At 36.9% G+C, this 17,775-nt stretch overlaps 1 protein-coding gene and 1 long non-coding RNA gene across 14 annotated transcripts in view; one reads left to right on the top strand and one right to left on the bottom strand.

Annotated features, from left to right (window-relative positions):
- LOC124304066 (poly(rC)-binding protein 3) overlaps positions 1-17,775 on the top strand; it is a 122,422-nt gene that overhangs the window by 91,443 nt on the left and 13,204 nt on the right. For 4 of the 13 annotated variants that reach the window (XM_046762021.1, XM_046762028.1, XM_046762017.1 and 1 more), the window contains 4 exons: positions 9,333-9,579; positions 11,009-11,065; positions 11,188-11,586; positions 13,451-13,843. In XM_046762021.1, coding sequence (XP_046617977.1) covers positions 9,499-9,579; positions 11,009-11,065; positions 11,188-11,586; positions 13,451-13,843 — 930 coding nt within the window. In that variant the 5' untranslated portion in view covers positions 9,333-9,498. Of the gene's footprint in view, positions 1-7,051; positions 7,372-8,007; positions 8,068-8,116; positions 8,136-9,332; positions 9,580-11,008; positions 11,066-11,187; positions 11,587-13,450; positions 13,844-17,775 lie in introns of those variants that run through there. The other 9 variants (XM_046762030.1, XM_046762026.1, XM_046762025.1 and 6 more) reach the window with 7 other exon arrangements.
- On the bottom strand, positions 1,341-7,973 carry LOC124304067 (uncharacterized). Its single transcript, XR_006908050.1, has 3 exons — positions 7,750-7,973; positions 2,265-2,350; positions 1,341-1,912 (listed from the first exon to the last, which is right to left on the bottom strand). It is a non-coding gene; the product is annotated as an uncharacterized LOC124304067 (long non-coding RNA).

Raw genomic sequence — 17,775 nt, 5'->3', positions numbered from 1 at the left:
AGTAGAGAAATTCTACCAAATCTGACCCAAACCTTCTGAACTTGGATTTGAGAGATGCTTTTCCACGAGGAATCTTTCGCTGCTATTTTTGCGACAATTTTTTTCAGATTAAAACAAAGAAAAAAAAAACAAGAAAATATTGCTTTCAAATAATTGTATTCTAGGATCATTCCGAAAATGAGATAGAGACAAAAAGTCTCCGGAATCATAACTTAGCGGGCAATATTGATAGGCTAATTGTAAGTAACACGGACAGGACGAGGAATAAGCCGTATAAATTAGGATGCGGTTGCAGTTACGGTAATATACGCTTTAGCTTATGAGAAGTTTATGTTGTTACCGGGAACGTCGAGTTTCTGCACTCGGGGCAATTATCTCAGGGGATACATAATCGTGTTCGGTGAGTAAAGTTTGCGTACAGGTATGTACGGTTATTTACTAGTTATAACACGACTCGATGCAGACCTTGTCAGTCGTCTAGTTTATTATGCATTTCTACCACCTTTGGCGAATGAATTATTAAAATTATTATAGCGACAAAGCATTTTGGTACAAATGTTTTATTATATTCAATCGGCTTTTTGCTGCTGGATTCAATTTGATGAAATATTTATAAAGTTACGAATAATCGAACTTTGTTATACATGTGGAACTATTGGTTGTCAGTTTTTTTTTTTTTTATTGAAAGCTTTGTGATGACATATTTTTTTATTTTATATCACTTTGTGGTTGGACCGTATTATACGTTTGACACGTCCTTAAGTGCTTCACTGTTCAAAATTCTCACCGTGAAACTAGACTTAAAAAATTGACTCTTGGAAGTCGTAAATCACGGGAATAACCCGATAGAAGAGATGTAGGTGAAGTTCGTCGCTGTTTATCTTCAATCTCGTGTCTTCAATCACCTCGAGCCGCAAGGTGTCGAAACGGCAACGTTATTTCCGCTGCCTTGTCTTTCCTTCTTTTTAGATTTTTGCTCGTCATTTTAGAACTGACTTTTCGTGTCGTATATTGAGGAAAAAAAAAATAGCTAAGAAACCAGGACTCCGAATTAGTGACGGGCGAAAAATGATAATCAGTCGGATACAGTTTGCAAGTCTTGTAATTTAATATAATTTGCATGTTGAAGTGTACGTGAAATACAAATTACATTTATGTTTTGCGATTAAGATGAAAAATGATACCTATATTGGTTGGAAAAATTTGGAAATAAACGAAAGTCAATTACCAAAAACAAATATAATTTGTGTACATTTTATTTCTTTTTATTCATAAAATATACACGTAATTTTACAGTTTTTTCTTACCTTGAAATCAAGACGCAATTGATAACGAATTTTTATCAAATAATGCCCCTTGCTACTCAGAATCAAAAAGAAATTTCTCACGTGAAACAAAAATCCGTTAAGAAACGAATAAAAAATCCACATGATCGAATTGAAGTCGTTGGAAAATTCTAACAATATATATTTTATAGATTCGACGCGGAATCTGACAAACCACTGGAAGATCGGATCGACCTTTGAACTATTTGTGAAATGTAATCTATTTTCGCAGAATCCGAGACCTCCTTCTGTTCGTCCTTAACTTCCTCCTCCTACACTGCACTCGCGGCTTCTCCGTAAACAAATTGATACTCTCAACTCGGTTGATAGTGGGCTGTGCCTGGTCGCTCCGGAGCATCAGATTCAATTACCATTTTAGGTGGAACGGGAAGCAATTATCGGAAATTCAGTGCGTCAATGCGTTGTTGCGTCAATCGCCAGCTGCCAATATTCCCTGGCGCCTGATTATATTATATAAATTCTATGACAGGCTCAATTTAGGAATCACGCTACTCCAACTTTCCGTACTTTGAGGTAAACCGATGACCTGCTTTCGGGCTCGATGGAGGAAATCGGAGCAAGGTCGGCTGTTTGAGGAAAAAAACATACAGTTTATTATGAAAATTTGACTGATATTCTTTTATTCCTGCAGTTTGATCCTAATTAACTAAATTATTCCACTTTTTAAACTACGAGCAAAGATTTGTTCTTCACGAGGCAAAATGGGGCGACGCTGGATATTCTTTTTTTTTTTCATTTTGCGAGTAATCTAAAATGGATATTTTTATTCCAAAATTGTGACCAATTATGCTTGTTTTGCATCGAAGAGAGGAGCATCCATTAGATACATGAAAACCCAAAATTTATCTCAAACTAATAAGTGAAATGAAAACGTCGTTTCGTTCATAAATTCTGATAAGTGATACTTTTTTTCTTTACCATAGGAAATAGTATATTGTATTACATGTGCCGAAAGTAGGCGGATTTCCGTCGAGTGCGAGTGTTTTTCAGTCAACGTATTGTATCTGCAAGAATAACAAAATTCTGGTAACTATTACCCGAACTAATTATTACAGAGCTACGTTACATGTTTAGTTCTATAGTAAATTTAGTCATTTACAAGTTTATATTACATTTTATCAGGTTTTAAAACAAATTTATCGCATAATTGTACGATTAAATAAAAGCTGCTAATTTTCATACATTTATATGTAATTTAATCAGTTTTAATTTTAGTCTGCTTTTTAGATTCTCGAGCAAAATTTTTCCAGTAGCTGCGAACTGCTTTTTCTCATAATTATTTATTACATGTAACCATGTTTTTGCCAAAAATCAATTTCCCATTTTCAGTTTTACCGTTTTCACGGTTTTATAATGAGTCGGGATGTGAAATATTTGTTTTCTACTGCACGCATTACCATTGAAATAGAATAGATTCAGGTCATGTGTGATCGTGACATTCGTGACACTACTTCAGAATTTATAGATTTCACAGTTGAATAATAGAAACTAGAAGTTGCTGCAAAATTCAATGTTATTGGAAAATAGAGTCTTTATGCTTTTTCACGATCTGCAGTCTATCTTTTGTTCTACGTCTTGTACTATTATGCGATTGGTTGCAAAATATTTATTTTAACAATAGTGTTTCAAGTTATATGTAAGGCGTATAATTTATTTGTATTTTCAAAAGGGTTCGTCGACATGCGTATAGAATATCGGGAGAAGTAATGCCTTCGCCATGAGGTTTTGCAGTACACGCAATGGTAGGAATTCAAAAATGCAGAAGATCTGAAATAAACCAGAAATTAAAGGCAGGAACTCAGAGCACAAGTAAAAATAAAATTCCAAATCATTTTACCCAAACTTTGACCATGTGAAATAGTGTTGTGTAATAAAAATATTGCGTGTTTTCTTCCTTTGATGTGTTACATTGTTGCAGAAGACGTGATATTTAATTTTGTTTTTAACCTTTCTACATAACTACGCATAAATAAACTTGATCCGATTTGCAGGATTAATTGGAAACGAATCGTGGTACTCTTGTTTTTATTTATTTCTTTATTTTTGCTAGAAGTTTTCCTTGCTGAATTAGGTTATTCACTTTTTAGCAGATGCGTGTTGCCCGCTTAGTCTGAAGTATTTATATAATTGTGTGCGTTTCAAAAAGGGCTCCGAATTCCTAGAAATCAATTGGAAATCTGACGATCGCCTGTCTGTAAGCAACATCTTTTTCAGGCTGCGAGAGGTAAACCGTGAAAGATAAGTTCCCTATTAATAGGCGAAGATTTAAGTTCAGATGCTCGGCCGATAAAGGTGATTAAATTTTGTGTCAGCAGTGTTTGTAATTCTGTAGGCATAATCGATTATCAAGCACGACCATCGCTGTGACTTTGGACGTGAATATGTGATCAATTTTCCCGTACAAGAAAGTGTCCCAGAACATGAAACGTTATCGCTTCTCTTTCTCTACCGCGGCCCGTTTCGAAATGAGACAAAAAATGCGCTGTAAATACTAAACGGATTGACAGCGAAGATTTATCTGACGAGGCTTTGGCATCATGGTAGAGTAGAGAATAAGTTAGACGACGAAGCCGGGCGAGAAATAAAGCACGTGACGCAGGCGTGAAGGCAGAAAGCCTTAAACCCCAAATCAGACCCTCCAAGAACTTTTCCAGGTCACTGTATGTTCCTATGTACTATGTACTATAGACACTTCGACGATGAATCAATAAGCGGATTGGGGATAACCAATACCCACGTCCGCTTCCGTCTGCTTATGTGTCATGTAAATGTATACCTATGTATGTACATTGCAGGTATATTATACGTTCCGCAATCCGTTTCCAGTTTCTTCATCGAGTTTCCTCATTTCGAAAGTATACCATTACCGTTCGTCCCCTTCCAATAAACAAGCCGTTTGAATTACGGTTTCACTCGAGCTATAAACCGACATCTACGCACAGATTGCGGAGTGCATTTACGCTGACAGCGATAAAATTCGCCTGTCAAATATTTATTTATGCAACAAATTTTCTTCTGGAAATATTAACTCGCGTATTAGGCTTCGACCATACGGTTCGACATCCGTGTCTAACGATAAGTCTATGGTTTTATCCATCAGTGTGTTTCCCGTTGGGACAACCCTTTTCCAAGGCCCCTCTCCAACCCAAACAGCTTAAGGTTCTACGAAAGGTTTTGTGATTTACTACCTGGGAAGATTATCGTCGAGGGAAAATGCCGCCTACGGACGGGCAACCCAACTTTCATCCATACGTTAGATGCTACCGTCTACGCAGGAAAGTTGGATTTCATATCCTTAGGCGGCATTTTCCAGTTGCACGCCTTTGAATTAATGATTATTTCTAATCGATCGAGTATCAGCGTGTGAAAATATTGAAGTTTCGCTTCTACGTCTCATACGATACCGCGTATGGATTATGTCATATATGTACATGGGATTTTCCAAGAACCGTAGCACGACAGGTGCGTCAGGTTTTTCGACACCACGGCGACTGCCCAGCCGGCTTCTTTCTCTCTCTCTCTCTCTCTTTCTCTCTCCCTCTCTCTCTCTTCCCGCTGTCGTAATTCTTCACTACTTTACAGGGGCCGAGCGGTAGACGCGCGTGTGTATCAACACATTCACAAGAATCCTGTTTGTGTATCGGCAGTTGCCTGTGATTCGCACCTCATTAATTCTCGTTTCCACCGCGGGCGACGATTATAACTCGCACGTTTGTCGAGGTGACCATAAAAAGTGAGATTTGAAATTCCTTGCGACTTTCCCTGTGGTGAGATGTTTTTTTTTTCCATCTACATGTTTGTTTCTTTTTCGTATTGTGTACGGTGATCTCGGTACATTTTTTCGCAAACAAGCATGCGAAACGTGTTCCGGAGATACTCAATCGTGTAGAATATGTTATAACAATAAGAATTATTATTATTGTATGCAATATAATTATTCTGCACGGTCATTCGTACAAATTTTATGACTGAATTCCTTTTTTCGCTGAATCTTTATTTTTTCTACTTTCTTTCTGTTCTTGCATTACTTTCCCTAAAATGATTATCGATTTATAGGGAACTTTTTCGTATACCTTACAAAATTCTATTCACTCAGATCAATTGTTGGATCACTGTTTAGAGATTCATTGCAATACGCTGAAATACCTAGTGCAAGGGCATAAAAAAAAAAAAAAAAAATTCGTCTCAATGATCCAGAATCTGTATAACACAAAAATTATAAAACTGGAGCTCTCCGTATATCATTGCGTGATTTTTCTGTACAGATTAAGTAGGAGAATATCAGAACTGCCATTGACTTGAATTAGTAGAACTAATTCCAAAGCCGATAGATTAAAATAGACAAAAATCATCCAAGTCACGACGAGAATGTTCAATACAAACACAAAGCACAAACTATTCCACTAACAAAGTGTAATCAAAAAATATGAAGGAACGTAGAAGAACATTACCATCGTTGGTAGTAGAGCCGAATTCTTCCTGAGGTAATCCACATTTAAGCATATTACACAATCCTTTCGAAATTTAATTGTTCATCATTTTGTATACCTTAATTATAGCTGTATTACACGAGTATTACTACGTTCAAAATCATGACGAATAAACTTTAATAGATAATGCTTTGTAATATTCTTAAATGTGGGTTTGACCTCGAGGGATCCGCTGCAAGAATGGCAACGTTCTTCTAGATACCAGCTATCGATATTGTTTGATGTATATGAAGAATGTAAGAATACTCAGCAGAACGGTCGTATTCTTTCGGCCGATGCTGAAAGTTTGGAATGATTAACAGCTCACTTTAAAGCCAATTTTTTTTATTTTCTCTAAATTTTATTCGGCTGGATAAGTGGCTCTAGTGTAAAACTATTACAGGATATGAAATTTCGGAGAGGTAAATTCCAACAGGCTTCGTAATAAGCTCTTGAACGTTAGTTCACCCCAAACTGTTGGAGTGAAGCGCAACGATACAAACGTTCTTCCACGTACAGTCTGTCTGTTTGATTTAGTCAAACCCTACGTCATAAAATATGACATCATATCGCAAATGAATGTCTCTATAAAAATATTTCATTTGCTACTAATCATTGTAGTGTACCAAAAATCGAATCTAATATTTTAAGTATGATATTGCACGACTTCCAAATTACCCAAGAATCTCTGCGAAGGGCGCGACTAAACCGAATAGACAATTTTTCTTATTGAAACTCTAATATTCATTGGTATAAACAACCTCACGGGCTTGTTTTCCACTCTTTTTATTGTTTATTTCGAAATGAAGGATCCCAATTTAATAGCAAACTGCTTTTAGATATCGAAAATTTCTCAAACTCGGAGAATTATTCCCAGTTTTAAACAACCTGATAATGAAGTCAAAACGAAACTTGAAAGTCTGTAACCTTTGTATTTTTGAGTGTTTCCCAAAAAAAAAAAAAATTCACAATCAAAGTTGCATATTATCCATCAACATCGACGATAGAGTGAAAATTTAATTTTCCTGCGGACAACTTCATTGCTATCATCGTTCAATACCGCCGACAATTGGCGGGCCGGAAGCGCAACAATGTTGAAAACCTCGTGCGCGAGAGGCGCTGCGGTAGTTTTTGACTCGAGCAGTGAGCGCGGTCGAAGCGTTAGTCGCTCCAAGGGGGGAAAGCGGGGCGTCGACCGGTGGCGCCGCCTGCGGTAGCGTACGAAACGAGGCGGATCGTAGCGGCTGGCCGGCGAGTTGGAGTTATCGAGAGACTGACTCGAGTCTAGGCGAGAGAAGAAGTGAAGAGGGGAGAGAAGAAACGAGAGACTGATTTGCGTTCCATCGAGGTACCGCCGCCGTGAGCGAAGGAAGAACCGAAGTTGTAAAGCTTGTAAGTGCGTTTCTGTGCTCGTCCGCCGGTCGTCGTGGGTCGCGTTTAATACATCGTCGAGTAGCAGTGATCGTCGTGCGTCGCAGCCGCCTTGCAGTGCCAATGAACAATCGAGCCCCGACCGCCGTGACCAGGGGCGACTTGTGAGAGCAGGTGATATATCGGTAATTCACTTTCAGCAATATATATTATCCGCACCGAGACTCCCCGCCGTAATAACGATGTGGGTCAAGTCTGGTCGGAATTACGTTTATGTGGATGAATTCGTGGAGCACGCCGACCGGCGACGCGACGATGCCTTTCGCGTCGCGTCGGGCGGGAGGAGCGAGAAGATAGTCGCGATTCGGTCCCTGCATTCACGATTCACAATCACACGGGATGCGTGCTCAAACTACGCTTCCGGGCAGGAACGCGAGTCGATTTTCTCCCATTTGCGACAGAGAAAGAGAGGAGATAGAGAAAGAGAGAGAGAGAGAGAGAAAAGAAAAGAAATGAATGCCTACTACGCCGGCTAGAACTCAACAATAATTAACAAAACCCACCTGGCGGCGTCGCTCGGTTCTCCGAGATTGCTGTTGGATATTTTTGCGCCGCCCAGCCGTCAGCCAACTTCGCGAAATTCGCCAATGGCGAACGTATTAATACATACTACTTCTATCCCATTTCAAATTCTCGCCATTTACCGTTGCTGAATTCACAGCCAAACGAGACTCTGCCGGGCACGGCAGCCTTCGGGGGGTCCTCACAAAGGGTACAAGCACCAAGAATCCAGCTTATCGCGTAGGGGGGGGGGTACTGCTAGCAATTCCTGTTCAGAAATTACATACACACATAAATTTCTCTCTTCGGCCATTGATTAGGTATGACCGAGAAAAACTGGTTTAATTACCAATAGCGTTATCTTATTATTGCAATGTATCAGACCCAGGTAGCATTAATAATTAATTGTTCACTTTTTTCATACTTCACTATATTGTGCATATCATTTGTTGTACTTGTATTTTTGCATCCAAGCTGCTCTACTGTATAATTACTCCATCAGTCGATTCAACTGGTGTTGGCGAACAGCTTACTTTGTTTTCTTCAGAGGTTGGGCAAAGATGAGAAAAATAGAAGTTAATAATGTTACTTTGACAATGCATGTTGAGGAAATATCTTCATTTTACAACTTTAAAATTCTCTGATATTCGGTGAACTGTAATAATGCAAAACATGTATATTAGAATTCAACACTCTTGAATTTATTCTAAAATTGAGTGTTTCTTCTGCTTAATGTTTATTGCTTCCACTTTACCAACTTCAACCTCGTGGCATAACATCGAAACGATGAGAAATTTTTCGCCACTAGCTTTCGAGGCGATGCTTTATGCTCGTTGAGGAATGTTATATCGTATAGTCTTTGAATAGATTGTTAATTTCTCCCCTGAATTACAGTAAAATTAATTCTATTGTAATTTGCCTTGTAAGCAAAATTACAAAACGTTTGGATTTCTGCAATAAATAATGGTCAATTCATGTCAACTTTAATAATAGTAGAAATATAGCTCATAAATAAGACAAGTGCACTGTTTCCTAAGATATAATTTTTTCCTACATTTTATTTTGTGTTTAAACTTGCCACAACCACAATTTTCACAAACGCTTCAGCATACTGAAGAAGGATAATTCAAATAGCATCTCAAAAATATACTACAGTACACCAAAATGAGATTTATCATTATTTCAATTGATCAGCGTTCGAGCCGCATTGCGTCGCTGTGATATGCGAGATATTTGATCAAGTATAACAATTGTTTTCGTATGATTAGACGAATAGGAAAGTACACCTGATATGGAGTTAGTAAATAAATCAAATATACCCAAAAGAGGCATTCTTACATTATTACTTGAGAAACATTTGAACGTGTTCGCTGCGGAACGAGACAGTCTAGAACTTACAATAATGAAAACAAATCAGCTGCATCATCGATCAGCAAAGTTCGTTCGAGATGATCTAATTCTTGAAAATGACAAATTATTATTGTAGTTTGAGCACAAAAAGATGTGATCATCTTTTCGTCTGATTCGACAAATCGATTTGAAAGTGTCGATGATCACCGTTCACACCTGTTTTCTTTGATTCCAGTGTGAAGTCTGAGCATACGTGGGACCGCTTAAGAAGCACCTCCCCCGAATCCTCCCCGGCGAAAATAACTCGCCTCACCTCTCCCCGCTCCTTGTCCTCTTCCACCTCCTTCCCGATCGTCAAAACATCCCTTAATAACATTCGGAATCTTGTCAACGCAACAACCATGGACAATATGGACCCCAAACCAATGCTCAACGACGATCCGTCGGTCACGTTAACTATTCGTCTCATTATGCAGGGAAAGGTAAGACTCATATCAATTGGAAACCACCAAAACTCTTCAGAGTTTTTGATTATCCTAAAATCTCTGGAAGTTGTCTAATATTTACTAATTTTGCTCAGCGATATGTGTCATGAATTTTTTTACTTGCAAACCTAATCCTTCAACGCATTAAGACGCATTTGATATTATTTGTGAAATTGGCTCCAATCAAAATTGATCCGCGTGGTTTTGAACCTGCATTTCTTTATAACAAAGTACGAACGATTCTGAAGCAACCTGTAAACAGTTCTTCGGTTATAAATAAGTCTAAACTTTGGTGAAATTTGGTCAATTAAAAATAAAGTATGTTAATTTGCTTATCAATTTATATTGAAATGGAAAAAAAAAATGCATTTGCACCTTCACACATCAAAGAAAATTAATTGAATATAAGTAGGTGTAATTGTAGTGGATGTACTGATTATCCGTTAACTACCATAGTAAGGCTTTTTAGTATGTGATTAGGTCACGTGATCTCTCTATATTTAACCGAATCTGAGTAGGAAGCTTAAAGCAAATGAGGAACGCTACCTCCCGAAGTATCCTCAACCTTATTTTCATTCCTTGAATTTTTACACACCGTTCCGTGCTCGCTTTTTGCTTCATTCCACAACTACTGCACGGTACACGATCTATCCTCCCAGCGTTGGAAGGTTTCCAAGGGCCTCTCACCTGTCCCTTTGTTCTACATTGACTGAGGTGCTTCCGTGTCGAATAAATCTTATTAAGGCCTGGTTTTCACATTCAGCCGATACATGGCTTCGATTATTTCAATTCCACAGACAGACAGACGTTCTATTTGTTCATTTTTTCGTTATGCGTACAACGGTTCGTTGAAAAATTCGTTGACGTACAATTCGAAAGAAAAAAAATGACGATTCTGCAAATAGTTTGCGTGATCAGGAGATAAATAACGACCTTGTCTCGCCTGTGAATTTTGGTAAATCTGATGGAGAGCTGCTCCTAACAGGCTGGTATTTAATTAGCCTGCTCGATTGGACCACCAATCTTCTAAGTTTAGAGGGAAGAAACGCCACGCATGTACCTCGTAGTCTAAGTGTAGCTAGCTGACATTATCGGAGGTCAGACCAAAGTCTGAGATCTAGCTGGACAGCAGAGAGAAATGTTGGAGAGACCTATTTATAGTCAGACTAGTTAGAGACGTAGAAACTATCAACCCACATTATGTTGTGTCAAGAATTTGATTTGTCTTTTAGCACAGTTCTTAGAAATCGACATAAAGATACCACCATTGTCACATAAGAGTCATATCGTCCAAATGATCGGATGACCGTAACTCAATTAATTTAAAAAAAGCGTAATCAGAAGATTTCTCAAACCAATTGAATGTTTATATATTTTGAATAAAGATTTTATTTTAAAATTGACCATGTCCTTTCTATTGTTGTAGGAAGTTGGCAGCATAATTGGAAAGAAAGGAGAAATTGTAAATAGGTTCCGTGAAGAGGTATGTCTGTATCTCGTTGATTTACCAATAAATTATTATTTATATATAGTACATTTGTACAAATGCGTTTGATGTTTATGCGTGTGTCTGTGTCTAATGAGTCATTTTATTTTTGCAAACAGTCCGGTGCCAAGATAAATATCTCAGATGGCTCCTGCCCAGAACGTATAGTCACTGTAACCGGTCCTACAAACTCGATATTCAAAGCGTTTACATTGATTTGCAAGAAGTTTGAAGAATGGTGTTCCCAGTTCCACGATATTCAAGGAAGCGGCGCAGGTGGTGGCGGCGGTGTTCCAAGGCCGCCGATCACTCTTCGGCTGATAGTTCCTGCCTCGCAATGCGGATCTCTCATTGGAAAGGGAGGATCAAAGATAAAGGAAATTCGCGAAGTTACCGGCGCCTCTATTCAAGTCGCATCCGAAATGCTACCAAACTCAACGGAACGTACAGTGACTATCTCGGGCACCAGCGAGGCTGTCACGCAGTGCATCTATCATATCTGCTGTGTCATGCTAGAGGTATGCCATTTATACTTCTTATCGAAATTTTGCTTTTCCCTGAACGCGGTGACTCAGATATGATAAAAATTTTCACAGTGTTGATGCTATCACTGTCGTTTTCTAGACGAACAAACTTCTTTTTTCTTCATCTCTCGGTTCAGATAATTTACAATTTACGATGATTACAACAAATTTTCAATTCAACTACCTCGAATTTTTCGTCACATCTAAATCACCTTGTATCATAGAAACTATTCATTCTTGAAACCTTTAATATTATACTCAGAATACATAAGTTATATAGATGCGCTGTGTTGCACTGAAAAGAGTGCCAATTCATAAATAGAATTCCGATTCAATGGGTTTATCTTGGATACAATAGTCAACTACTGGGAATATAAGTAGATGAAAATTTATCAATTCTTTGTTTGCATCCGAGTATTTGATACAAAGAAGACTATGCACTATGCGTAAATTGAAAATGTGTAAATACAGCAACACAGCGTGTTGTAATATTCTTGGGTACGTCGCAAAGGTTTGGGTGATTATATTTATAAAATCCAAGGAATGGATATTCAGATTTACCTCTTTAGAATGGCGTTTGCACTCATGTAATAGAATCGTGTAATCGAGTCACGTACTAAAATATGTCTCATTTACAAAAAGATGAACATATCTTATTCAATCATACGACACACTTAATTTGTTAAGCGATAACAACTGATATATAGAAAAGAAAATGAAAGTACCTTAAGTAAATTGTAATATTATCAGAAAAGTGAATAACATTAATTGACCTTACTTGATTGCAAACGAACTTTCTAAGCGTCATAAAATAGCACACAGTGTCTGGTCATAGTGGAAACAATATAGAATATGAATGATTGCAGTTAGAAACATCACAGATTTTCACATTGAATGAGAATTTACTTCGAATTTGAACCCGAACTTATAACATTTTGTATTGTGAATTGCAATGTCAAAGTTTGATGCAAATTTGATTACATTTGCTTTTTCATTTATTAAACTTCATAGGTGAATTCGACTTACGAAACAGATAGTATGATAAGAAATAAATTTAGTTTTGCAGTCGAAAATTTTGGTGAGACATGACCAAACATTCTGTAATATTGGTAAAGATGAGTTGTATAAAATATTGGCACAATTTTGAACAAAAACACTCCAATACATTTTCATTTGACGCAGAATAAAAGAAATGGCATGAATTCTACGAATTTACTATTGCGATTTCCTAGAATCTGTGCGGCTCTTTCATTTCTCAGTTAAATAAAAATGTGTTGTGGTTTTGCTGAGAATTGCGTATAGAATGGGGGCTATTGAGTCCGTTTTCACATATCAGATACGTGGAATACTACATATCGAGATATATACGTCAATGTCAAAATCTACCAGAGCACCCTCTTGGGGGCATTTTGAATTTTGTCGAGTAAGGCAAATTGTATTACGATTTTTACTCTTTCTGAGCAGTGAAATCTTTTAAAGCTTTGTAAAATGCTTTGCTTGTGAGCTGACAAACAAAGATTTGGAAAATTGGTGATAGAATATATAAAATATCTGATTCAATTCATTAGCATACCATAACTTCAAATCAAATAAAAACCAGCTGCAAATATCTTAGCGTTTCCGTCAATTTTGTAAACTTTTCTTGGTCAACCTACAAACACGATTACAAACCCTATAATTTCCCAAAATTTGACTTACAATTAGGAAAATGAAGAATCGTTGAATACAATTTGCCGTATTTGACAGAGGTCCGAAGCACCCTCAAATCTTTATAAAAGAAAAATTAATAAAATACTATAATGTGTTTGTATAAATGTAACGGTTAATGTTTTTCTCGTTATTTTTTGATATTTTTCAGTCCCCTCCCAAAGGTGCCACGATCCCTTATCGCCCTAAACCCCAAGTTGGTGGGCCAGTGATCCTGGCTGGTGGGCAAGCCTACACCATCCAGGGTAATTACGCGGTGCCCGCCCACTCGGACGTAAGTACAGTATTGCCATTGCCCGCCCCCCATACCGGGCCGAACCCACCCTCGCTGAATACCACCACGTTGACCAGCTCCCACTTCGCAGCCCACCACCCCTCACACTACGCTTCACATGCCCACCCACTCCTGCCCCCCCATCTCACCGCCCATCATCCACTTCATCCGAGCCCCCTTCACGCCAGCGTGGCAGGCCTCGCCGACCCCCTGCTGAAGAGTGGACACTTGCAGGCAGCCCTCCCGCCCGTACACCTCGTGGCAGATGCCGTAAGTCTTTTGTTTTTCGTGGTCCAACGTCCTCCCAGCCTGACCCCAATGCCACGGTGAATAGAATTTTACTTGCGCGTTCCGTCTTCCTACGTATTCGAATTTGCCTTTGGTAAAACACAATCTTATCTAAAATTTATCGCCGCCATGCCGTTCGTCCATTGAAATTCTTTCTTTCTAAATTTTACCTCTTATCGGTTCTGTCGGAATGGAATGAAGTCAGTAGAAATACCTACTCGAATTAATTTCTACTCTTCGGAACCGATCGGGCCTTCCACAGAAATTACTTTAAATCATTTGGATTAGTTTTTCTTCTAAGGGGGCGAATCTTGATGAAATATATTTTTTTCTTCTTTGTTTTCTCTATATTTAATGTTACTAAAAAAGGTGTGATAGAAAATTTGTTTCTACAAGATCTGGATTTTGTGGTAGTGTCTGTACTGAGAAAAAAATTGCAGTCTTCTGAAATGAAAGCGTTGATGTTGATGCGAAACACCTTTCGCAGAATACTCCCTGCATATTACTACCAGAATTTTCTTGCGTCAAGACTTTCACTACAGAACATTGAACTTTTTTCAATTCACATACCACTATGATCTAAATCTTGTAGAAAAAAAATTTCAATCATATATTTTTTAGTCATTTCAAAAATGAAATAAGCATTTTTATTAAAATTTCATCAGAGTCCGTCGTTAATACAAATATAATTTCAAAACAAAAATGTACTGAATTTTTGGGAATTCTGGAACTGTTAGGAAGAGTTTTTAGAGTTTAGAATAATTGGGGAATCAACTATCGAGAGAATTTTTTGTGGAGTAAAAGTAGAAACAAAATCAACATTGTATCTTCATTTCTGTAGAGTACAATATGATGAGCGAAGCAAACTAAACACCGATTTAGAAAATTTATAATGCATGTTACTGTTGTAAAATCTTTGGGTTTATACTTTGCAATTCGTGAAGAATTTTATTTTCATTGCTATTAGAAGAGTGAAGGTAAAAAACTGAATGTTTAGTCTTGTAAAATCTTGAAAAGTTAGTAAGTATTAAAGTTTCTTTCATTAGGATGAACCTGAAAATTTTGTCTATATTGATGAAAAAAGTAATGAATAACAATTCGATTCCTGTACCGGACAGTATTCAGCTTTTGAATATTTCGATAGTCAATTTTAAAGTTCTTCATAAATCAGTGGAAGGCCTCAACCTTGTTCAAACTCTTCAGCAGATGATCATTATTAAACGTTCAATCTCCCATTTTTATGCCAAAAGCAATTTTCTTTGAACTTGCATTACTCAAAACGGTACGCCGAATATTGACTCTTTGAATATCAAACATACTTCGACCGACATGAAAATGATAAGGTGAAAATATTTACCTTGTTTTTAATTTTTTTTTCATTCTATTCTTTTGCAATGATTAATTTCATTTGGCAGCACACACTCAGAACTATCTATTCAAATATACGGGCACGTGTTGATGTGTTTTTTTTTTTTTTTTTCTTTCTCCCCAAGTCAATTCATTATTCCCCTGTTACGGATATTCGATACTGCTATATTCTCAATACGCTGTGCACCGTGGCTTCACGTAGTACGTATCCACGTGCATCGGAATGTCCCCCTGGTTACCATCACCTTCCGCTATATCTGATTTACTTCCTCACACCCTTAAATGTCACCCTTTGAATCTAGCTTTCCGCCAATAACACACTTCCTTATTTTCGAGCACAATGTCTAGTTTGCAGCAAAATTTTTTTTGTACACTTTTCGGCTTATTGAAACCTCATCATTGGAATTATAAAAGTGAATTTACATGAGCAAACAAAATTCTATTGCTTAAACTGTAACGAAAAATACTTTTTGCCAGAGGTCATTTGTTTTAGATATCTTTTTCTCTTTTGCTTCTTACATTTAACAAGAATAACAGGAATAAATATAAAACTGAGTTACTTGAATAAAAAAAGAGAATGATTGTTGTTCGCATTATGGAGCATGTGATGTAGTAAGAGCTTTTTTTCAAGCGAGGAGAGAGGTTCATTGAATTTGATCAACGATCTACTTCATAAAATTGGTAGAAAACTTAAAATTTCGTCATAATTGCAGCGACGATATATTTTTTTCTTATTATTTTGCTGCACCCTAGAGTGAATACTTTCAATCAGCTTGTTATCTTCTTTTCATCGACATTGAGATAGCGAACATGGAGAAGAAAAACAAACATAACGAAATGGGAAAACGACATTGAATTTTGGATGAAGTTGCTTTTTTATAATCCTCAAAATCTTTAAACTCTGTTTTTACAGATTGTACAATATGAATTTCGGACAACAGTAAAACCTTCTTTTCTTAACCGATAGTATATTTTGAATTAACTTTTCAGACAAAACTTGTGTTTTGCCATATTATTGTTAATGGGTTCACCTTGTCCATCTCTATCTGTCTGTTGTGTATCTGTGTAGTAGAAAAGAAAAACCACTCTGTTACCAAACCTTATCTATCTGCAGTTACTTGAATGTGCAATGCCGATTATATAGTGTGTATGCATGTCTCTATATCTTGTGCTTGTGATAGTCGAAGATTACGTTACACATGCGGTATACAGAAACGTGAAAGAAAAAAAAAAAAAAAGGAAAAAAGAACTGATAGTATGAATATGAAGCGTCTCGACAAGTCAGCCGTGGTGTGACGTTAACAAACGAATCCAAGACCGCTAGTTAAAGTTGAATAATTAAGTATTGAGAGAGAATTTTGTGCGCATCGTTATTGATGTGTTTTTTTTTTTTTTTTTCATCTTTTTTCTATTTGTAAGTTGTTCCAGAGTCTAATATGACTTGTGTTCGAAAAGGTGTCAAGTACAAATATTAGTTATACTTGTGAGTTGAAAAAAAAATATTGGTTTTTGGTTCGTTTGAAAAAATGTGAGAACAATTTGTGCACCGAAAATTCGTCAAATTTAAAATAAAATCGTTATGGTTTGTCATTATTTTTTTTTTTTTTTCCCTGCAGCTTTGATACTGTTAATCGGATGATTTATTTCATATCCTGTTTTTTTTACATCCACACAAAATGTTGAATATGTTGAATAACATTCACAATATTATATTATTCTGTTTCAATTTTCATTAGCAATATTTCTCACAACTGTTTTGCGATATAAATTTACAGTTATAACAGTACAATAGTTAGCTACAATAAGTAGGAAAATACTCGAGCTCTTCCTATCGTGGACTCGAAATTTTCATTCCACACGAATGCTTGCATACATTAGTAAAATTATTGTATCATAATCATGCACATTGATTTCATTGTCCGGTCATTAACTATAAGAACGCTTGCTTCGATTATTATCGTTGTCGATTTCTTTAATCTTGATTTCAACAGGATAGAGGAAAGGCCTTTTCTTACACTCGTTGATACTCATTGATACAAGGAATGCATGTATGGGCACGGAACGGTAAAATTATACTGTTCTTCTCGAGTTCAAAATCACTTGACGTTCATTTTTGGCTTTATGTATCGTCGTTTCTGTTCCGTCTCTTCTGCGATTCTTAAATAATTCTTTCACGACATTTTTGCGAATATCCCTTTTCCAATATTACGATAAGTTATTCAAGCGACGACTCAAAATGCCTTGAATTATTATCATTCTTCTGTTTTCATAATTTCTGGTTTTTCGTAGTCTTTTTTTGTTGTTTTTCTTCTCATTTTCCTTTTAATTTCAAGTTACCCTCACAGGTGTGAAATAATTTTTACTTACGGTGAAATCAATCTTTTTATTTTTGCACATTGTTGCAGTAAGATGATTATCAGGGATTAACTGGAATTATTAGAAACGGAAGGAATGGAGAAACAGTTAATTGTTGAAATAAACTGTGAGTTTTGTTAGACAACATAAACTAATTTCCATGATCCAATATTTTTTATTAAGATAGAAAT

This window comes from Neodiprion virginianus, chromosome 4 (assembly GCF_021901495.1).
Source record: "Neodiprion virginianus isolate iyNeoVirg1 chromosome 4, iyNeoVirg1.1, whole genome shotgun sequence".
Classification (NCBI taxonomy): Eukaryota; Metazoa; Arthropoda; class Insecta; order Hymenoptera; family Diprionidae; genus Neodiprion; species Neodiprion virginianus.
This window is presented reverse-complemented; position numbering and strand designations above follow the sequence as displayed.